The sequence below is a fragment of the Nyctereutes procyonoides genome, unplaced genomic scaffold (assembly GCF_905146905.1).
Source record: "Nyctereutes procyonoides isolate TBG_1078 unplaced genomic scaffold, NYPRO_anot_genome, whole genome shotgun sequence".
NCBI classification, from domain to species: domain Eukaryota; kingdom Metazoa; phylum Chordata; class Mammalia; order Carnivora; family Canidae; genus Nyctereutes; species Nyctereutes procyonoides.
The window spans coordinates 30,854,371-30,875,802 of record NW_026575048.1 but is presented as its reverse complement, the minus strand read 5'-3'; the positions used below and the strand labels follow the sequence as shown (position 1 = coordinate 30,875,802).

General features: G+C 43.2%; 1 protein-coding gene and 1 long non-coding RNA gene across 2 annotated transcripts in view; one reads left to right on the top strand and one right to left on the bottom strand.

Moving 5' to 3' along the window:
• ARHGEF33 (Rho guanine nucleotide exchange factor 33) overlaps positions 1-21,432 on the bottom strand; it is a 46,600-nt gene that overhangs the window by 5,076 nt on the left and 20,092 nt on the right. The window contains 8 exon segments of the mRNA XM_055327158.1: positions 1,943-2,082; positions 6,358-7,174; positions 9,677-9,812; positions 9,815-9,840; positions 10,892-11,040; positions 13,101-13,184; positions 14,353-14,436; positions 15,942-16,074. Of these exon segments, the coding sequence (XP_055183133.1) occupies positions 1,943-2,082; positions 6,358-7,174; positions 9,677-9,812; positions 9,815-9,840; positions 10,892-11,040; positions 13,101-13,184; positions 14,353-14,436; positions 15,942-16,074 (1,569 nt within the window).
• Positions 7,122-8,745, top strand: LOC129510883 (uncharacterized). Its single transcript, XR_008664710.1, has 3 exons — positions 7,122-7,204; positions 7,597-7,717; positions 8,590-8,745. It is a non-coding gene; the product is annotated as an uncharacterized LOC129510883 (long non-coding RNA).

The window sequence follows — 21,432 nt, the reverse complement described above, 5'->3', positions numbered from 1 at the left end:
TTAAAATTATAGGTCCCAACGCCATATTAATTTCTTGTTCCAGGTGTTAAAAAGATGTGATTACTCAGATTGATCTAAAACAAAGCCAAAGTACAGATAAAGCAAATCTCAGGTGCTTATCTTGGGCAATTTCCCACTCGGTGCAGGAATCCCTTCCATTAGCATCCCTGACCCAAGTCATCTAGCTTCGACTCAGGGGAACCCATTCCCTCAAGAGGCAGCCAGTTCCCAGTACCTGCATTTTTAGATAGTTCTTCTTCTTACCCACTGCTCCTAGTTCTGCCCCTTAGACACAGAGAGGACAAGTCTACTCCCTCTGCCTCAAGTAATGGACAGAGCATTCTCTTACATTGCTCCAAAAAATGGGAACCAGTGGTGAATCCATGGCTCACTGTCTTCCAACAGACAGTACCCACTCACTATAAATGGCAGTGGGTAAAAAGTGGCTATTTGTTTTGGCAATATTGTGGTTTAACAAAAAGATAGGCTTAAGCAGTGCCTATCTTAGGAGTCCTTAGAAGGATTTAGGAGCCTAAATTCTATGGTTAGGTTGGGAGGGTTGTCTGCTTCCAGGTCTCTCCATCCCAGCCAAACATGACAGAGGCAGGCAGTAGGCCAAGAAAAATCTAATCTATGAAGGTAAAGAGAGTAATACAAGTCTTAACTCCTCGCCCTCTGCATAAAGGGATCTAGCAATAGTCATGCATGCATGCACAGGGCTACCTTAGTCACAGTGAAAGAGGACATGGTGGAGTAGTACTGTATCTAACTGTAATAATGTTGCTCTCTTTCTCTTCCTCATTCTTCCAGTAACAGGCAGGGACCCACAATTAGAGATCTACTAATCTCAGTATCATCCTCCCCATGGGAGAAAAATTGGACAAACCATCAAAAAAGTCCTCACTCCAGGCCTGCCCTCAACTCTTCCATCAAGACCATTATCTACATCAGCCAGTAACTTCTACCCTCAAGGGAGAAAGTGATTTCCCTCTACTTTCTCACTTATAAGCAATTCCACAAAGGCAGCTACAGTGTCTTTAACTTTTCCATCCACTAAATGTTGAAAACTGACTACAAGAACCTCCTCTCCCAAGAGAAACCAAGTAGCAGGGAAACTCTCTCTAAGGGAGGGGGAGGTGGCCTGAGGATCAGTGGAGATGAGAGACAATAGTCTCTCAGGCAGACAGTGACTGGCCTGGAGAATCCCTCAGGTCAAATGCTAAATGCTCCAATCTCTCTTCCTTACATTTCATGCTGGGGTTTGGCCATCATCTCCCAGTCTGTAAGACAGTGCTCATAAATGCTGGCCCAAATGCCTGATGGGTGATTCCCTGCAACAAGGACTTAGAATCTTAGAAGGACCACAGGAGGGAAATGTCTTGTTTTTGCCTCCTCTGGAGTATGGAAACTCCATTAAAGCAATTTTTCTTTAACTAGGGCCCAAGGCAAATCCATTCCATCATTTCTGATAGGGAAAACACTAGTAAACCAAGTACTAGCATCCAGGATAACTATAGACTCCTATAAGCAGAAGTGCTGAGATGCCCTGGAAAACTTTCCACAGCTGGGGAGATTTGGATGGAGCACCACCCATTATACCCAACTCCAACAGTGGATCCCATGCCTCCCAGTCTCAAAGGGATTTGATTGTCATCAGCTCATTACCCTGGGGACCTCCTCTGCTTACTCTTCTCAGACACACAACTTTGGGAACAAGGAAGAGCTAAAAGAGGCAGAGGACATGGCTGAGTTTACTTTTACTCTAGGAGATTACAACAAGAAAACATCTTCACCTGGCAGGAATCATGGCTACTGGCTGCAGGCACTGAGCTTGAAGCTGTTGTGTGAAACCCGGCTACTCGAAACTTATTACTGTTAAAACCTCAAGACTTAGCCCAAAGGGAAATGAGTTACAATGCTGTCTTGTCTAAGGGCTACTCACTTCTTTTTAAAGAGCTTGCGGAAGGAGCTGCGAAAGCCCCCTTTCTGGTCTTGCCTGGGGTTTTGATCGCTGAAAGATGTTTGCTCACTTTCTCTTTCTTCCTTTGGACAGAATCTGGTGGTGTCTTCTAAATGCATCTCCTGAAAATAAAATAAAAGAGGGGTGTTTATTTACTATTTCCAAAGTTAATATTACCCTCTGATCGGGACGATTCTTTTAACTCTGTCACTTTCCTCTCCTACCCCAAAGGACTAACAGTGAGCACCCTATTCCAACTAAAAAACCTAGGCTAACAAAGAAATCAGAAGTCGGCAAGAGGATAATTTTCTACTGAGTTCAGAAGGATTTTGTACGAACCAAGGCAAACAGTCTTAGAGTAGGATTATGGTATAAAAATAATTAAAGATCAGGACACAAGGGAAGTTAGCAAGTATCTTAAGACTATGGAGAACAGCTTCTTATTCTGGTACCAATACTGTCTTGCTGAAAAACAATAGTGGTCCCCTCACATCTCTGGAAGTGTTTCTCTTTCTACAAAATAAGGCAATTCCTTCCTTGTAATGTTAGTTTTAAACTCATATTCCTAACTCTCCATTTTAGACATAAATGGGGAAGGAGGTTTTGAGAGGTCAGATCTGTTTATTTTTTTTATTTTATTTTTTTCACATCTGTTTAGAAGTAAATGTCAACTATGTATACAGGCACATGTACATGCATGTGTGTATGTGTGCCTGCCACATTATTTCCACCCTGCAAATAAGCCTTTAATATATTTTTTATAATTCTTAATTCATGGCATTTGCAGTGTAAAGTAAAAATAAATAAAACAAGGCCCTATCTTCTGTGAACTTTCTAGTTTCTTTTTAAGCATGAGATGTGCTAAATAAAATAGATATGTATTTATGTTTATGTTCCATATGAATGAAATATTTCATTTCATTCATGAAATGAAGTGACTGAGAACTTAGAAGGGACCTAAAATAGCTGCTTAATTTTGAACCTAAGAAGAGAACCCAAGAGATCAAAGCAAAAACTACCCCAAAACTTTCATGAATTGGATGGGTGCCTGCTTGCTGACAGTGAAGTGAGGCATGGAGATTACTTTTTTCAGGACACATGGGTTTGACTTTGAGAATTTAACTTGGGGTTATAGTAGCAGATTTAGAGATTCTCTGAGACTCTACTAAGATTCATAACTAAACTATGAAGAGCAACATCTTGATAGCTTAGTGGGGCATTTCTCAAAGTGTGGTCCTGGGGCAACAGGATCAACTGGAGCTTCTATTTAAAATGTAGATTCCCCGAGCCCCAACCCAGACTTTCTGAATCAGAAACTCTGGAGTTAGGTCTAGGTAATCCTGATACACACTTAGATCTTAAAAACCAGTAGCTTAAGGTACGTATGTTCCTGCCCACCTGCACTTAATGTTTATATGAGTCACCCATTTGGGGTGGGGCCCAAATTCTGCAATTACAAAAGCTCCCAGGTAATGAATGCATTTACTACTAGCCCAAGGAACATATTTTGAAAACTGGGCTTTTAGGGACTGTTTAGGATTGCATCTTTCTAGGCAATCATGATCTTGATAATATCTTCCATTTGTATAGCATTCCATACTTTACAAAGCATATTCACATACTTTATCTTATTTGGCCTGATCCTCACAACAATGCTGTGAATTAGGTAAGGTATATACTGTCTTATTTTTATAGAGGAGAAAACTGGAAACACAGAGATGCCAAGTGAACTGACCAAAAGCACACAGCTATTTGGCACCAGAACCAATACTAGAACCCAGATCTCCTGACACCCAGGTAGGTGCTCTTTGCACTAAAGCATGTTCCCTTCTTTCCTGACTCTTACAAACAGGGTTTGGCTGGCTCTGCGGAGCAGGTGTGGAAGATACACAGAGTATATTTAAGGAGATGGAACAGTAGGAGCTTTGCATATCTCAGTAGGAAAGAGCTGACACCTTTAAAGATAGGGCTTTTGAAGGGTTCATCTTTTGCAACTAAAACCTCATCTCACACCTCAACCACCCACACTCACATACAAGCACACATATACATATATACATATATATATACAGATGCATGCCCACATACACACATGAATGTACATGCACATACATACATACATGCACACACACATACCCACACACAGCCTCTGCCCTCCTAGACTTTGCATTCCATCTCTCTCTAGGATTCCCAACAGTCCACACCTTCTGAATTTTTAGAAAGAAAAACCTTTGTCCAAGAACAGAAATAATAAGGTGAACCTCGTGTGAAAAATTCACATGCTTGAAAAATTTACTGACAACTGAAAGAGAAAAGGCCTTTTAACTGACCTCTATTTGACATCTCCTTAGTGTCACTTTCTGAACTGAGCTGATTCATGTCTGACACTGTTATGGGATGAAACTTGCTGTCCAGGATGTCTGAGTAACAATCCGTAATATAGTGTTTATTGTTATCTGGTATGTCTGATAAACAGCCACAAATATTTTACTCATCGTTTGCTTCTCAGATATATTACTTGTTTATTTCTGATTAATGTTTTTTTCTCCCTGTCAACTGCTGAACTCCCATTTTTTCACATATTAACTAGCGGGGAGGGAAGACACTTTTATGAACATGTGAAATAAAAGCATTCTTTGCAGCTTAGACTATACTAGTTGGAAGGTTTTATATGTAAATCTCTGCTCATCTCAAGTCAATTTGAATTGGCATCATTATTTCCTACCTATTTCCCCTTGTTAATGAACTTTTAAACTCTGACACATGCCTAAGGTTGATTTGTCTCAGAAATTTTGCCTAATAGAATTCTGTAAAGTTCAGAGTTGAAGATCAAAGTCAGAAAAAATATCTCAGAACCCTGGGGAATCTCAGCAACTTCAGCTGAGCATACTAAGGTCCCTCTGCAGGAACCAGTCAGACTTTGATGCTGGAGTCTAGACGGGCTACAAGCTCCAGGACTCTTCACAACCCAGCCCCTTCCTGTTCCTCTGGCCTGACATCCATCACTCCCACTTGGTAGAGTATCCAAGAGGAAAAGCATCACCTTGCTGTTTTTAAAAAAGACTCATGAGCCTTTTTCATATTTCTCTACCTCACTCTTCACCTAGGCAGCTTTTAAAGTTGAATTAAGACATTCAATTTATCCAGGAGGCCCTCTCTGACCATCACTCCAGGAGGGTTTAAATACCCCTCCACGTGTTCCCACAGTTTATTATCATTCTGGGTTTCTGGGTTTCCTTCCTGCCATATGCCAGAGGTGCTAGAGGGCAGATTTAGGCGCTATTCATGTCGGAAACCTCAGCCCTTGGCAAAGAGCCCATTGGGAGGCAGGTTCTCAGTGTCTGCTGAAAAATGAATGAATGAATGGAGTCAGTGATCCTCAATCTATCCTCGCTCACTTGCAAACAAGAATACGTGGAATATAGAGCCCCTCATTCCTGGAAAAATCTCCTCTAGCCTAGGCTTGATACAAGTGATACTTGGTGCAGGTAAAGTTAGTCCTGGACCGTGTCATTCTCAAGATGTCCCAATACAGAGCTGCCCCGCAAACCCTAACTACCGCTCTTAAAACGAAGTTAGACAGCAAGTTTGGTGGCAGAGGTCAAAGCTATCCCGCCATTCTCCGCTTAATCAGAAACTGCATCGTTCCGATCACACGCAGAGAAACTGTTTGCTCAGGAACCACCACACGTTTCATGCGTATGTACTTGAACACCTCTTTAAACGGCCCAAGGCTTGCAGAGAGGAAGTTGAGACATCCAAAATACTAAACATCGATACGGACGCCCAAGAAGGTGTTTGCGAGTCAACGCCTCCTTGACTCATCGTGTGGTCCGTGCCCCACTGGAATCTGCGAAGCAATGGGACCCCATTCGCCGCAGGCTTTGCAGGCCGTGCACAGCGAGATGGGGCAACCCGCCTCCTTCCCAGCTGCAGGCGAGGCTCGTGCGGGGTCAGGGAGTGGGGCAGGCTGGCACACCGTGTTCGGTATTTCGAACACTTGCACACGCAGGTGCGCGCAGCAGCAGAGGAGGAAACAGGCCCCGGACTAGCGTGCAGGGCTCTGAAGGCAAGGTGCAACCGTGAGGTGCCGCGGCTCCAGGCAGAAAACAGCCCTAACTCTTTGCGGAGGGGACGGGAGGGGAGGCTGGTGACAGTAAGCGGGTCTAGGAGTCCGTTCTCTGCTGGCTCTTCGCCACCAGACGCACCGGGCCCCTGCCGCTCGCCCCCGGGGGCAGCTCCCCTGGCGGCCTCCGCTGCCCCTCGGGCCAGCCCGCTTTCCCCTCAACGCTAGGGGAGCCCAGGCTGCCCCCTGGAGACCTGGACGCCGGGGGTGGGGGGGGGGGGAGGGGGGTGCCGGCGCTGTGGGTGTGGGTTTGGGTTTGGTTTTACTTTACCCTCCTTACTTCCAAATAGGTCTGCTTTTCGCTTTGGGACCTCTGTTGGGGGAAGAAGGTCCGGGGCGCGCCGCGGGCGGCGGCGGCAGCGGCGGCGGCGGCGGCCGGGCCGTGCGGCTGCGCGGCGCGCTCGGCCTTGAGGGGCGCGCGGCCGCCGCTGCTGCTGCGCGTGCTGTAGAGGCGCGGGGCCACGCCCTCGGCGGGCGGCGCGCGCGGGAACTCCTTGAGCGAGCGGCTCAGCGGCTTGGCCTTGCCGTGCGCCTGCGCCGCCGCCTCCAGCTTGTAGGCGCCGCTGCTGCCGGCCGGCGACGTGGCGCTCTTGGGCAGCGGCTGCAGCGGGTGCTCGGGCCGCTCGGCCTCCATGGCGAAGCTGACGGGCCGCAGGAAGCAGATGTCCAGGCTGGACTCGGAAGAGGCGGGCGAGCAGTTCTCGAAGAGGGCCGGGGCCTGGTACGGCTCCTCGTCGTAGGGCGCGGGCAGCGCGAAGATCTCGCCGCCGTACTCGAACTCCTCGTAGCCGGCGGGCACGAAGCCGCGGGCGTCGGGCAGGAGCTCGGCCGGGGCGCGCAGGGAGCGCTCCACGTTGGCCAGCGGCTCGGCGGGCGAGGGCTCGAAGTCCATCTCGGGGATGGCCTGCAGCGGCCCGGCGAGCGCCTTCACGTCCTGCTCGGCGGCACAGAACTGCGCGGGCGCCAGGAGGCTCTCGGGCCTCTCGTGCTTTCTGCCCTCCAGCTCCCACTCACTGGGCTTCCCGGGCTGCATGCTCTCCATCAAGCTTGGCTGTGGCTGGCTTTTCTTCACTGGGGGCATCAGATGTCTTTAAAAGGGAAACAGAATACAAAAGGAGGTGTGCTTACGGTCGGTTAGTGCAGGCCTCAGCAGCGAGGGCGGGCGCGACACGCTTCCGTCAGCCACCGCTCAGGCGCCAGAGGAGCTGCCCGCTCCCCTCTCTCGCCTCCACCCTCCCAGGCGCCTGCGTGTGTCACCTACCAAGCTCCACAGGCGCCTGTAGCTAAGGAGGTCCCATGAGCCCTGGCCCCCACGTAGGGGGTGAAATGCCATCTGGCAAGAGGGGCCCCAAGTCTCTGTCTGAGCAAGGAGGCTGCGTGTCGACAGGGCAAGTCGGCCAAGGAGCGTCCTCGGCCCGCGCGCGCCGGGGAGCTCCGACCCACCCAGCTCGTGTCCAGAGCCCCCGAGGTATCTCCTTCCTCTCACCTCTCGATTTTTTTGTCCTAGCAGTATGACGCAAACTAATGGAAAGAGCTTTCGTTCGACTCCTGGATCTTCGCGCTTAAGAACCATTACATCTCTAAATGGAATGAGTGTGTAACGATCTTGAGAACTGTTGGATCTTGACACGGTACACCTTCGTATATATTTGAAGTTTTCATAATGAAAAATTTGAAGATGTTGTGGCTGTGGAGAGTGCTGTATAAAGTCGTCTCGAACTTTCACCCTCAAAACCCACCAAAATGAAAACGCTTTCACTCTAAATATGCCCAATTTCATGTTTGATCGTGAATAATGGATAATTTACATAAGATATTAGGGTGGCATAGACATCAGATTGGATGGGATTTGCCAGTCCTGGTAGAAGGTGATTGCCAGGCAGATGTGAGTGTCTGGCTACACACTGACCCAACCTGATTGTTCTGCTAGTTTACTAATTCTGCCACACACACACACAAAAAAAATGCATTAAAAATGCAGATGAATTAAAAAGGAAAAATAGATGCAAAAAACTGAGTATCTTTCTCTGGTGATCTTAAGATGAAAATGAAGTCTCACACTTTCAAAGGTGAAAAGAAATGATAAAATGAAATACCTAACTTGAATTTCCTTTTCACTTGGAAAATTGTTGAATTTTCTACTGGCCATTTTGCCAACACAGCGCAATGACAGCCATCTTTTTTGGTTGGGGTATCATCTCCAGGGATTTCTTTTCTTTTTCTTTTTTTGTTTTTTGTTTGTTTGTTTTTTGGTTCTATTTGTTGCACTTTAAGATACCTTTATTGTCATAAAAGCTGAAATGACCCAAAAAGTTAATACCCTTTTCCTACCTGTCTTCCACTCTCCACCCTGGAAAGGTACTTTTTCTGTATGGAGTTCTCCCCCTACAAGACTTATGGGGTTTTCTCTATAGGAAGAAAATCTTCCTGGGCTCTCTGTATGGAAAGGTTAATGTTTCAGGTTTCAGAATGATTATGGAATTTCTCTTTCTTTTCTTTCCAGATTTGCACTTCTGTCTTTCCAGAATACATCTTCTCAATTTTATGAGGGCAGAGAGAGGAAACAGCGTTTATTTTTCATTACTGATCAGATACTCCTAACAGTGATTGTAATTGGCATTTTAAAAACTGTAGTGATTAAAAATTGAATGAATCTCAATTGCCTACCTCTTACTTCATTGTAATCTTAGACAAGAAAAGTAACTTTTTGCACAACTTCTAAATTTTCCTTTAGATAATAAAACCCAAAGCAGAAATTATAGTCTATACTTTGATGAGAATTATCTGTATTTGACATAGGGGGGGTTTGGAATTTTGAGTTTGGGTTTCCCTTATCTTTCCAGAAATCCTGGTATCAAAAGTAGCTAATTTGACTTTATCCTATCCTTGGTAAAGAGTTCCAAATATATATAAATGGCCTAATCCTTAATGTAAAAATCATCGAGAAGTCTGGTGAATACGAATCCAGCTCAGTGTGCTAGAGTGTTGTGTGCAGAGACTTTAAAAGGCTATCAAATACATCCAATGCATAGAACAACTTTAAGAGAAGCTATCATATGTGAAGAAAAGAACTTAGAAAATCCCTTTCTGAAGAAGCTTCAAGGGGCATTGAGAAGGGCTAAACAACATTCTTTATCTATCACCTCAAGCCTATTTCTCCTCTCAGAGCCTAAACTTCCACTCACCCCTGACTGGGATTCTTTCCCTCTACTCTACCTTTTAGAGAACCTAGGTGGGTTCTCACCCTTCTGAGGAGCTGTAAAATGCCTTCCTGTTTTGTTGTGGCACTCTTCCACTCAATCACTGTCTAAACCCAGAGAGACTTATGCTGTAGATAGAAGGTGGTTATGTGTAATAAAATTGTTAGGCGTAGTCTTCAGCCTGTAGACCTGCCCTGTTAACATTAGCCTTCCTCTGGGACCCAACCATTGGGTTAGCTGCTTGCCTGCCATATTTAGGCCTGATGGAGCAAGAGGGAGGCAAGAGTCCTGTAGATGATACTCCTATTCTAGGCTGTCCTGCGACCCCATACAGATGACTTGCCACCCAAGGGCATTGCCATTAACCTTTCCATAGCAATAGGTGCTTACGTGACAGCAGGGCCAGAACTGGGAGCAGAAGGGTAGGGTTGAAGTATCTCTTCTGAGTGGATCCCACTGTCACGGACAGCCTCAGGGCCTGCAGTAGGGGAAGCATCTTGTCCGGTATTTGCACACTGGGAAGCCAGCCCTTGTACAGCTTTGCCATGGATGATCTGTGAGAATGGAAGTAATAATTTTCAGGGTATACAGTGGAAAATTGGTTCTGAATTATCTGAATCGATTCAGATTATCCCAAGATAGATCAGGAAACAATATTTCTCAGATGAAACTCAGCTGTGAAGTTCCCTCTCTCTTTCTGTCTGTCTCTCTCCATGGCTCTCTACAAACCGGATTGCTTTCATAACAGTACAAGCTAGATGCTGGGCAAGAATAGGGATGCTGATTAATTGCCTGAATTAAGTTTAGGGGAAAGGGATGGTATAGGAAGATGTCCTCCATTAGAGGAGCCCTAGCTTGGGAGATAGCATCTTTTTCTGGTCTCAAACAACCCCAGAAATTATTGTTTTCCTCATTGGCTTGGGATGACGTTAAAGGAAATCCAGGACATTAGGAAATTCTGCTATGGGTTGTTTCTGTTCCTTCTGAAGCCCAGATTCTCCCTAGTCAGCCCTTTCTGTTTCTCTTTAGCATGAAATTTGTTCAACTACCACCCTCTCCCTTATTTGTTTTGTTTTTATCCATAGCATTTATACCATCTATTTATTACCTGGCTGTCCAGCTCTAGAAAGTAAGCTCTACATGGCAAAGCTTTTTATCTGTTTTGTTCATTGCACTATACTCAATACATAGAGCAGGGCCTGATACACATGCTCAATAAATATTTGTTGAGTTCATGAAAGAAACTACATTCTGGCCTTTAAACTGCTTTTTTTAACCTGGCAAACTTAGGGAAATAACTGTTTTCAAAGTGGTTAATAACAGAAGATGGGGTCTGTATAGGGATTAGAGTAAAATTTTATTTTTCTAAAATAATTGTACCTATTACCTGGTGAAAATTACCACCAGGTAATAGGTACCTCTCTCCTGTAGCCAGCATGACCACCTCATTTTCATCCTCTTCTCTGTTCTCTTCTACCCCCTTGACACTACATTTCAGCCATTTAACATACAATGAGGCTACTTGTGACAGGTATCCACACTGACTGTATCCCTGTTCTCAGAAACCTTTGATCAACCCTCTAGACGGCACCATCAGAAGCTTACTTCTTGAGCTTTTTCCGTTTCTGAATAAGCAAATCCTCATTGCATTGAAACAGCAGGGTGTAATGCGAGATAAATACACGAAGGCGCTGAACACACACCAGAAGTAGGTAATAGTCAGGGTGTTCCTGCTCTGTGAACTTCAGGACATTCTGGGTGGAGATAAAAAGGAGGCAGCATTTGCATAATTAGAATGAAAACTTTTGTCTCTTTTGCACCTTGCCTCCATCTGTTGTGAGGGTTTGGTAGTCATTTAATCAGAACATCAATATATGTGGCCAATCTAATTGTAAACTGAAAGGTTAAACCTTATATTCTCTTTGTCCATCACACCAAGGGAGAATAATAGTCACCATAGCTCCTGTTTCAGTTGGACATGAACGTTGGATAATTCCCTCTGAAAAATTAGAAGGATCTACTCATTAGATCTCTAAGGTAATGGAGCCATTCTAACAATTACTGTCTACAAGCAATGCCTTATGACCCAAATGAGTCAGGCCAATGGTGAGACGTCAGGCATTAAGGCATGCTGGAAGGGGAGGCTGTTTATGATCAAGCCTGGCCTGCTGGTCCCTCCTATTATATTGCCTATTGTGCTGTAGAGGAACATGCATATTAGTTGGATCTGGGAAAGCTTACATTTATCGAGTCTTCCTATTGCCAAGTACTAATGCCTTTACAGATTTGTTTGCTCATTTAATGTTTACCATAGCTAGCTAGATTAGATAGGTGCAATTATTACCTCCATTTAACAAATAAGGAAATCAAGGCACAGCAAAGTTAAGTCATTAGGTCACACATCTGACAGGTAGCAGAGCCAGAAGTTGAACTCAGACAGTAGAATCAGGGCTCTTATTTACCATACTGCTTGTAAGACCTGGGTTTCAGTCCTAGATTTTTTTCACCTATGAGGTGTGTTAACTTGGACAAGTTACTTAATTTCTCTGGCTCTCTATTTCCTTATCTAAGCTATGGTAATGATACTTATTTCATGGGATTTTTGAAAGCATTAAATAAGATAATTATTGAGGCACCTGGGTGGTTCAGCTGGCTAAGCATCTGCCTCTTGATTTCAGCTCAGGTCATGATCTCTAGGTCATGAGATCAAGTCCCATGTCATGCTCTGCACTCAGCAGGGAGTCTGCTGGAGATTCTCTCCCTCTCCCTCTCCCTCTTCCTCTCCATCTCTCTCTGCCCCTCCTCCTGCTCATGCTCTCTCTCTCTAAAATAAATATTTAAAAATAAATAAGATAATTACTGTGAGAAGATTTTATTTTATTTTTTAAAGATTTTACTTATTTATTCATGAGAACAGAGAGAGAGGCAGAGGCACAGGCAGAGGGAGAAGCAGGCTCCCTGCCAGGAGCCCGATGTGGGACTCAATCCCAGATCCCTGGATCATGTCCTGAACTGAAGGCATTTGCTCAACCCCTAAGCCATCCAGGCATCCCTGTGAGAAGATTTTTTTTTTTAAGATTTTAAATTTTAAAGCCACACAATATTGATACTAGGTTACTTCTGCCTGAGATAAATTTCAAGCATTTCTAAGATGCTTTTCCTGAATTACTTAGGAAAATCAATCAGCAATTAAATTAGAACAGATGGATGGTAGAAATAAGAGGGACTGATAAGGGTGTTGGTGAGCTTTTCTCTCAAATCTACTTCCTCCCAGGTACTGCAATCCCTGTGGTAAAATGGTGTGCAGAAGTTAGCTCATCAACTTCTACATGGTTTTTCTGTGACATAAAACATGAACAATATGTGGTAGGCCCTTGGACTTGAGCCAAAAGAAAGTAGTCAGGATACTAGTTAAGTGGACAGGTTATATAGATACTTCTTAAATGCCAGGGGGTGGGGTAAGGGTTTGGGGGTTCATTTAGATGGTGTAGAACAAGGTGAAAAGGACCGAATGGGTACTCAGAATCTATCAGGAGATGCTATAGGAAGATCTTGGATCAACAGAGGTGGGGATTGCTGGTAAACGAAGATAGAACTTTAAAGATAAATGTTATGAGTCAAAGATTTTTAGATATTTAGATTTTAGTTCATGCCACAAAGTAGGAATGGGGTAATCACAGTAGTCTAAATCATTTCATCACCCCTTAGAAATACCAATGATTCTTCCTTGACCCTTTACCACGTTTCTCAGTTGCAAGCCACAAATAGTAGTTTAGCTTGAAAATCAGTTTGTTGGATTCCCAGCCATGCCTACCTGCAGATGTATCAGATATTCAGGGATGCGCTGGACTATGTGAAAAAACAGTGTGTAGATGTCAGATTTAATCTCTTCATCACCCTGAAAGAAAGGTAGAGTCACTCTTCATTGTCCCTGAAGACAGTGGTTGCAGAACCCCAAAGTGAGTCCTACCAGAGCAAGAAGGGTTTGTTTTTTTTTTTTTTTAATTTCCAAAGCATTTTCTTTCTCTAGAGTGCCATGATCCTTCATTGCATAGGCCACTTGTTCAGAGACATGCTCAAGGAGACAATTCTTCTGTAGCAGGAAGCATATCATATACTTCTTTTAAATCCACCCAACTTTCCAAACAACCCCCTCATTCCCCACCACTCTTTTTAGCACAGTGCTGGACAGATTTGGGCAGTCAATAGATTATATTTGAGTTGAATTAATTCATAAGGATTCTCTTGGAAGTACTCATTGCAGTGGCTTGCTAGTAGGCACTAAGGGTGAATTGGAGCCTTGTGAGGGTGGAGAAAGACTATAACTAGAAACTTGTCAGCTGGGCTGCAGAGGAAACATGTCACATTCTCTCCATGTTCCTTTCTTTCCCTCCCCTCCCTCCCCTCCTTTCTCTCCTCCCCCTCCCCTCCTCTTCCCTTCCCTCTGCTTCCCTTTCTCAAATATTTGCTGAGCACTAATATATGGTGGGCATTATACTCATATGGTTGAGAGTAGTGGAGGGTTGAGGTAAAATGTTAATAAGAAAGAGACCCTCACCTCCTGTAAAACTTGATTAACTCAACTTACTGACCTAAAATAACTAGAATTGTTAGATAATTATATGTGCTTATTGAGTACCTAATATAGCATTGCAGTAGCAATACTTTAAGCTATATGATTAGAACTTTATCATCTTATAAACTGACAGACACAGCATGATTTGAGTTTAATATTCAGAGTTAAATTGTCTGAGCCTGGAAGAGGAGGAAATCCTCATATAACATGCAAGCTGCAATTTGAGGATATCTGCTTAGAACACCTGTTGACTTTGGGCAAACTTCCAATGGAATATAAGAGAGTAGAGCAGGGCTAAGACCAAAGCACTGGCACTCATCCTCAAGTGGGCTCCTTTAACCCCAGGTAGAAGTGTCAGTGGCTCTGTTTGAGCCATTCCCCAGCCTGGAAGACAAGCTGAGTACATGTGTTGTCCTCCCCTAAGTGGATGAGCAATGGCCTATAGATACACATGTAACCAAAAAGCAGTCCATGCACAGAGTTACCTTACCTCCTTCAAGACAACAACATGAACCAAAGAGATGCATTCAGGCAGGTCCCTTAGATAGGCAACGTAATAATCCAAGAAATTATTCTTGAAAACAAACACAAAAATGCATGGTAAGAACCTGGAAACAGGAATGATAACAGCTAATGTTTTTATAGAGTCATGTATATAAAAACGGAGTACTTGGCAGATTATCTTAATCATTTATTTAATGTGCTCATTAATGTTTTTTTTATTTTTAAATTCTTTTTTCAAGTCTTTTTTATTTCAAGGTAAATATCCATATGGACTTGGGAACCAAACTCAATAGTCCTGTTTTAATGAGAAAGTGGAAAACCAACGCAGCAAAAAGGGGTCACATAAGTTGAAAAAGTATTTTTACATTGTTAAATGATTAAAATGCCTATTTTGCTTTTAAGTTACTTTTAATTTCAATCATCTACATCCAGTAAGGAACTTTGTCCAACTCACTTCCCAGTGTCTAGACCAATGATTCTCAACTTCTTCCACTAATTGTGTATTTCCACCAAATGCTTATTCACCTATGCAATATGTTCCAGGAAAATAGTTCTCAGCTTCCAAAGTTATATTGCCACAGATACAACATTCTCACCAAGAAAGCATACTGAATACAAATAAAAGTGATATTAGAGGGATTACATTACATCCCTGTAAGTAAATAATTTGTAAACTATACAAGTAAATAATCCGTAAACTTTGTATTATCACCTATCATTGAGAATCATTGATATACAGAGTTTGATTGCAGGCTAACTCTGCATGTTAATTTTACAGCCCAATTTTAATTAGCCCACAGAATATTTTTAAAATTTCAAACAAAATTCTAGATTGCCAGTGTCTCTTAATGTATCAGAAGATCTGGCAACTGTAGTCACTTCTTCCTGAATAATATTTGGATAGTATTTCCTGTAGAAAAGCATATATGCTCCACTTAAGCTCACCTCCCAACAATCCATATTGTATCACATTCTGCTTTCTTCCATTCATTTTTATCATTGCCTGGCCCTGTAGGCATTTGAGTCTGCAACCTCTGGCCTGGGTCATATTTTCTTTGCAGAACAGTATAGAGACTTGGAAACTTAGCAGTTTCCTTCCTCTTCTCCAAGGAAGTGAAAATAAAAAAACATGCAAGACAAATAGCTGCCCATCACATTTTCACAAGGAATGAAATAAGTGTGAAATACATATACATACACAAACCCTCCTATATTTATTTCATATGTGTGAATGGATATATATGTGATATATATATTTATTTATACATAAATGCACACATACGCAGATTCAATGAAGCAGTTATACATAGTACAGTGGGAAGCGATGGGCTGGAAGTTAGGAAACTTGGATCACAGGTCCACAACTACCTAGCTAACTCAGTGATTTCAGCAGTCTTTTCATGTTTCTGAGCTTTATTTCATTATCTGTAGCATGAGGAGGTTAGACTATACATCTCAACAGTTTTCCTAACTCTGAAAATCACTGATTTGAGGTTCTCCATTCAAAGAAGCAGACAAGGGGGACACAGATGCATGTAATTCAAACTTATAAAGGATTTTTCCAAAAAAACTCACCTCATCATTTGTTAACTTAAGGAATAAATCTCCAAGAACTCCTTGGCGTGGCCACTTTAGGACCCGTTCCTGCAGAGCATGAAGCAAATCGAGGTGCTGCTGGACAAGGTACCGTAAAGAGCCAGGGAAGAGGCTTGAAACAGAATAGAAATAGGATCACACAAACCAGGTGTAGAGAAGAAAAGACCCTATGAGAATATATGCAGGAGGTTCCATTTTCCCAGTCATTCAAAACATTCTGAGTCGCAGCTCTACATCAGGATTTTTTTTTTAAGTTTGACATTGTAGAGCTAATAGCAAATATCCTCAAGATGTAAAAAGACCGCATTAGGGGTGCCTGGGTAGCTCAGTTGGTCAAGCGTTCAACTCTTTATTTTGGCTTTCATGGTCTCAGGGTCCTGGGATCGAGCCCCAAATTGGGCCCCACACTCAACAGAGATTCTGCTTTGAAGATTCTTTCCCTCTGCCCCTCTACCCATCCTTGAGAGCATGCGTGCATGCACACACACACACACACACACACACACACACATTCTCTCTCTCTCTAAAATAAATAAATAAATCTTTTAAAAAAGGAATAAAGATAAAAAGACCCCTTTACCAATGGCTCCTCCACAAATGTGTATTGTACTAATAAAGAACACATTGCTTGAATGGCTTTTTTTTTAGTTTATTTATTTTATTATAATTATTATTATCTTTTTGGTAATCTCTACACCCAATGCAGGGCTCAAACTCACAAACCTGAGATCAAGAATCACACACTCTTGCAACTGAGCCAGCCAGGTGCCCCTTGAGTGGCCTTTTAAAAGCCAAACTGTTAATGCTCTCATTTATGTGACAGTGGAAATTCTAAGGGAACTCTTTTGTGAAACTTTAAAGTTATTCCTGCTTGATGTGCAACATAGTCTACTCTAATTAATGCTGTATATGACAGCACTGAGGGGGCACTTGATCATTCTTAGCTACGAGGTAAGAGACTCTGATTTAGGTAAAAATGAAAAAAAAAAGAAAATTTGTTTCAAGCTGGGAACTACATGCTCAGGGCATGGGCTTCTGAAAGAGCTCCTTTCCTTTCCTATTTCCAAGAGGAATACTGGGCAAGGACACAGTCTTACCTGGGGAAGCTGAGGACCAGGCCTGGCCTGCTACTCCCTGGAGCATCACAGAGCCCCTCCCTCCTCTCACTTCCCTCTCCCCTATCCCACAGAATGTCTCAGGTTGGTTGGTTTGTTTGAATTTTTTCTCCAGGGGAAGTGAAGGAAGGAAGAGAGGTGTCAGCAAAGGATGTGGTGGAGAGGAGAGAGAGAAAGAATCACGGCCAGAGGAAGAGTGAATGGAGAGTGGCAGGGCAGTCAGGGGCCTGTAGGAATGAGGAAGGAAGCTGTAAGGAAAAGGAGTTTTGCTGGGCCAAAGCAAGGTTTGGAGCTCTAAATTGGTGACTTAATGGGAATTGAAAGCAGGTTCTCTTGTGCTTTCAAGACCACAGGTTTAACAAAGATGAAAGTGATGGCCTGCTTGTCACTGAGGGCTGAACTTATCTGGATATTCCCTCAGGGTCCAATGAGAATAAATTAGTGGGTCATTGGGGTGCTTTGCCAACCTGGAACAAATAGACCTTTGTTGAGAACAGTAGGAAGAACACTGGTTTGATAAGAAGTTTTTTTAAACCCCCTCCCAAAAATAAATAAATAAATACATACATACATAAATACATAAATAAAAATTTTTTTTTAAGCTTTTCAACCCATCTTTACAAAAAGCAAAGATTCCTCTGGGGCTACAGCTCAGAGAAGACACAGATACTAGAGAGAGTATCCAGCCCCCTGTGAAAAGATATAAGGATTCCTTCCCGCTGGTCTCCATCCCTCCACCTCCTGTACCATTAGCCTTCACATAGGCAAAGCCATGTCCATAAGCTCACATGGAGGGGCTTCCCAATTTGACTTCTTATGACTGATGCAGTGGGCTCAGAAGATCTAAGTAATCCCTGTCCGGACCAGAGGGAAACTGGAAGGGTGGCTAGGAGACAGTCTGACTGGGAGGAGACCATAAAGCTGGTAGAGGAAAGCAAAGCTGACTGAACTGAAAAAGTAAAACACTGATCCAGCAAAAGGTCTAGATCTGAAAGATTGCTCCCCACCCAAGGCTGTCATGACTTTGGGTAATATTCTTGGGGTGACACTGAAAGATGTTAGGGTACCATGCCATGGTGAGATCTGACTTTGAGTTGGGTTGTCTGTATAGGTTATGTCATATCTCTTGGATTATCTCTTTTCTTTTTCTCTTTCTTTATTCCTTTTCTGGCCTTGCCTGGCCCCACCTGACCTGACCTTCTTTCTCTTTATTTTGAGAAAGCTGACTTCTGCTATGCGGCAACCAGTGTACTTGAAGTATTGGAGAGCTGGTAACTTGGTCAGAGTCCAGGTACTTCCTGGGCTGTCCGCTGGGGGTAATAGCTTGAGGTTTCAAGGTGAGGGTCAGAAAATGCTCCCAGCAAGTATTATGGAAACATGTAAGTTTCATGAAGAGCAATGACCTACAGTGGGTTCTATACTAAATATTGAAAAAAAGTTTTATTTAATAAGGATATTATTTGAAATCAGGGAGGAGTGTGGAGGAGGTGAGCCAGGAGATGGAGAACAGAAGTAGAAAGAAGCAACCAAGCAGTATAGACACACACATAACCTGTTTCATTGTTTTGCTTAGAGCCAGACCTGACTCCTAGAGACAACTTGTTCATGAGGAGGAAAGTATTAAGTACTCATCTTCTTTTCTCTTCCTTACAAGGGATGAAATTCTAGCAACTACATGAGTAGTTTATTCTTTTTAAAACCTTCAAAGTTATTTCAACTCCCACAATACAGTATTTAAACAAGGGAGATAAACCAAAAGCAATCAAGGAAAACCCAGTTAGAGTTTCAAATTAATAACTTAACTCTTGCCTGTCTAATTTAAAATAACTCCTGAGCTTCAACAGTGGGATGTAACCACATTTGAGGGGCATCGATAATGAAGCATGTGCCACCTGGTGGTGATCTGGAGCATACTGAGTGCTTGGTGAATGTGGAGCTGGAGCTTAGCTTAGAAGACTGGCAATACTTTCAGGCTGAGGTTGCCCTTCTTCACAAGTATTCAGACAGGACTGTTTGATCCTGAGCTTGTAACTCTATCTAGGGGAATAATACCAGAAATATTCAAGAACTGCAACTTTTGTGATCCTCCAACAAATGAACAGTAGCCTACAAGTTCTACTCAAGACCTCAGCTGGCAGCTCAACCTCCTTTCGTTCAGCCAGGAGCAGGGCCGGCTTGACACAGGGTGAGGAGGCTCTTGAGGGCTTTACTTTTTTGTAGGGAAAAACTAGAGTTTTATTTTATAGATTTGAGAAGAGGTGGAAACCTCAGTTTTGAGTGGCAGGCTGTAGTTATGGTGGGTTTTATTTTTACCCCCAGGTTACTTTGCAGCAGGGGTAGAAAGTGCTGGTGGCTTGTAATGTATAATGGAAAAAATAGGAAATGTTACAATTTCTTTTCATCTTTGCATGGGGAGAAATGCCAGTAGAGAAAAGGAATCATCTCATTCTGTTGTGTTACTTCATTCAGCTGGCCTATTTAAAGTGCACATGGAGGCTTCAGAAAGGCTTAGAAAAAAGAAGAAATGTAGTGAGTGAAGGAGTTCAACAGAAATCCAACCCTGGGGTGGAAAACTGGCAACCCTGCAAAGCTTGGACCTAGAGTCTTTGCATGAGTACTAAGAATATTGACTGAAAGCTTTTTCGTCTTGAGCTATGAAAAGAAAAAAGAGGGTTAGCTCAACAAATAACTAACATGAATAGCATTAGCACAGATATGAGACATAACTATTTTTCTTATTTTCATGGAGGATTGTGTGATAGTTTTAAACTTTTTCTAATCTCGGGATTTGAGAGAGCTCAGTCCTTCCTCAGTCATTGGTCAGTCATGGGAGAAGATCTTAGAGGAGAAGGAAGTGATGGCAAGTAGAAGAGAGCTTCAGTGAGTCAAGAACTCCTGACAGTGGAGTTGAGATCTGGGCTGTTAAGAGGGAACCCTATGCTGTGAAACAGGGACAGACAGAGTATGCTTCTGGCCGAGAAACTTGACATGTTGCTGTTAATCAGGTGATGTCTTTGAAACGATATGGTCCTCAGGGAAGAAGTGTGACGTAGAAAGGTCACAAGGACAGGGGCAGATGAGCCTGGGTCTAAAGTCTGGAACTAATCAACTATGTGGCTTTAAATCCCCCCTGAACCTTAGTTTCTTCACCTTATGGTAGGCTTCATAGGATTCTGGGGCAGATTTCATGAAGTTATAAACAAAGTGCCTGGTTACTGTGTTCCAGAGTAAATAATTCTCTCTCTTTCCATGCCCCATCCCTAGATTTTCAGAGACAAGGAAGAAATTCTGCTGGCTCAGAATCTTAGATGTGGAAGCAATGCTGCACCAAAAGGTAGACTTGCCTTTAGATTTGATTAATGTAAACCGAGCAGGTCTCTAGCAATGGCAAAATAGAGGCTAGGTCTCCAGTAGAGGCTGTGGAGACCTCTCAGAGGCCCAAAGGGGCAATGTGGGAGGGTCGGGCAAGCCAGATTGGAGTCTAGCAGGGGATTCAAGTGGCTAGACTGGGAAGGAACGACCAGCGTTGGAAGGAACCTGGGTGGCCACTGAGAGAGGGTGAAGCCCCTTCCAGGGCCACTAGTGATCAGAGCTTTAGCTCACACCACTCTTTCTGTTCCTTGTTACTTTCTATACTTTGCTTTCTTCAGTTTTGCAGTAAAATGGTTCTTGAAAATAGTCAAGCCACTTTTGAGTTTGTCAGGGAATATTCCCTCACCTCAGCCATTTAGAAAGGGGGAGCATTGCATTCTGGTAACTAGGGATGCTTCTGGCAGCTGCAAAGCCAAGTAAAATTGGGGAATGGTAAAGAGCAGGAAAATGCAGTTAGGGACTTCCCTAGAAGGATTCATAGTTTGTGAACCACCAGGGTCTATTACCTGATAGACTGTTTAAACTATTAATGCTGCATTTATCTGTAAGAGTCCATAATTCAGACCTTCCATTTTTTGGATTGGCCTTTTCCTCAACTAATCTGATTACATCTTCATTATGTTAGTCTTTTCCACCAAATCAGAGTTTCCTCCTTCCTGTTTTTCTCAAAGGAGAAGAAGCAGAGGAGATATAAAGATTATGAGCAGAAGCAATCAAGGAGTGTTGTAATCTTGGAACTAGCATGCTGTTATAATATACGGCAGACCCTGTGGAAGCACTGCCTCACCCCACACACACACACACACACACACACACACACAGACCAGTTGTGCACCGTCTAGCACTATGGGATCACCTGAACAAATAAGAAAGATCCAAGTCCAGAGTTATTCAGCCCTTTGCCATGTATCTAATGGCCACTTAATGCTCCAGACCTACATTGCATCCATTCCCTTCTACTTCTATGAGACCTGTGATCCCAG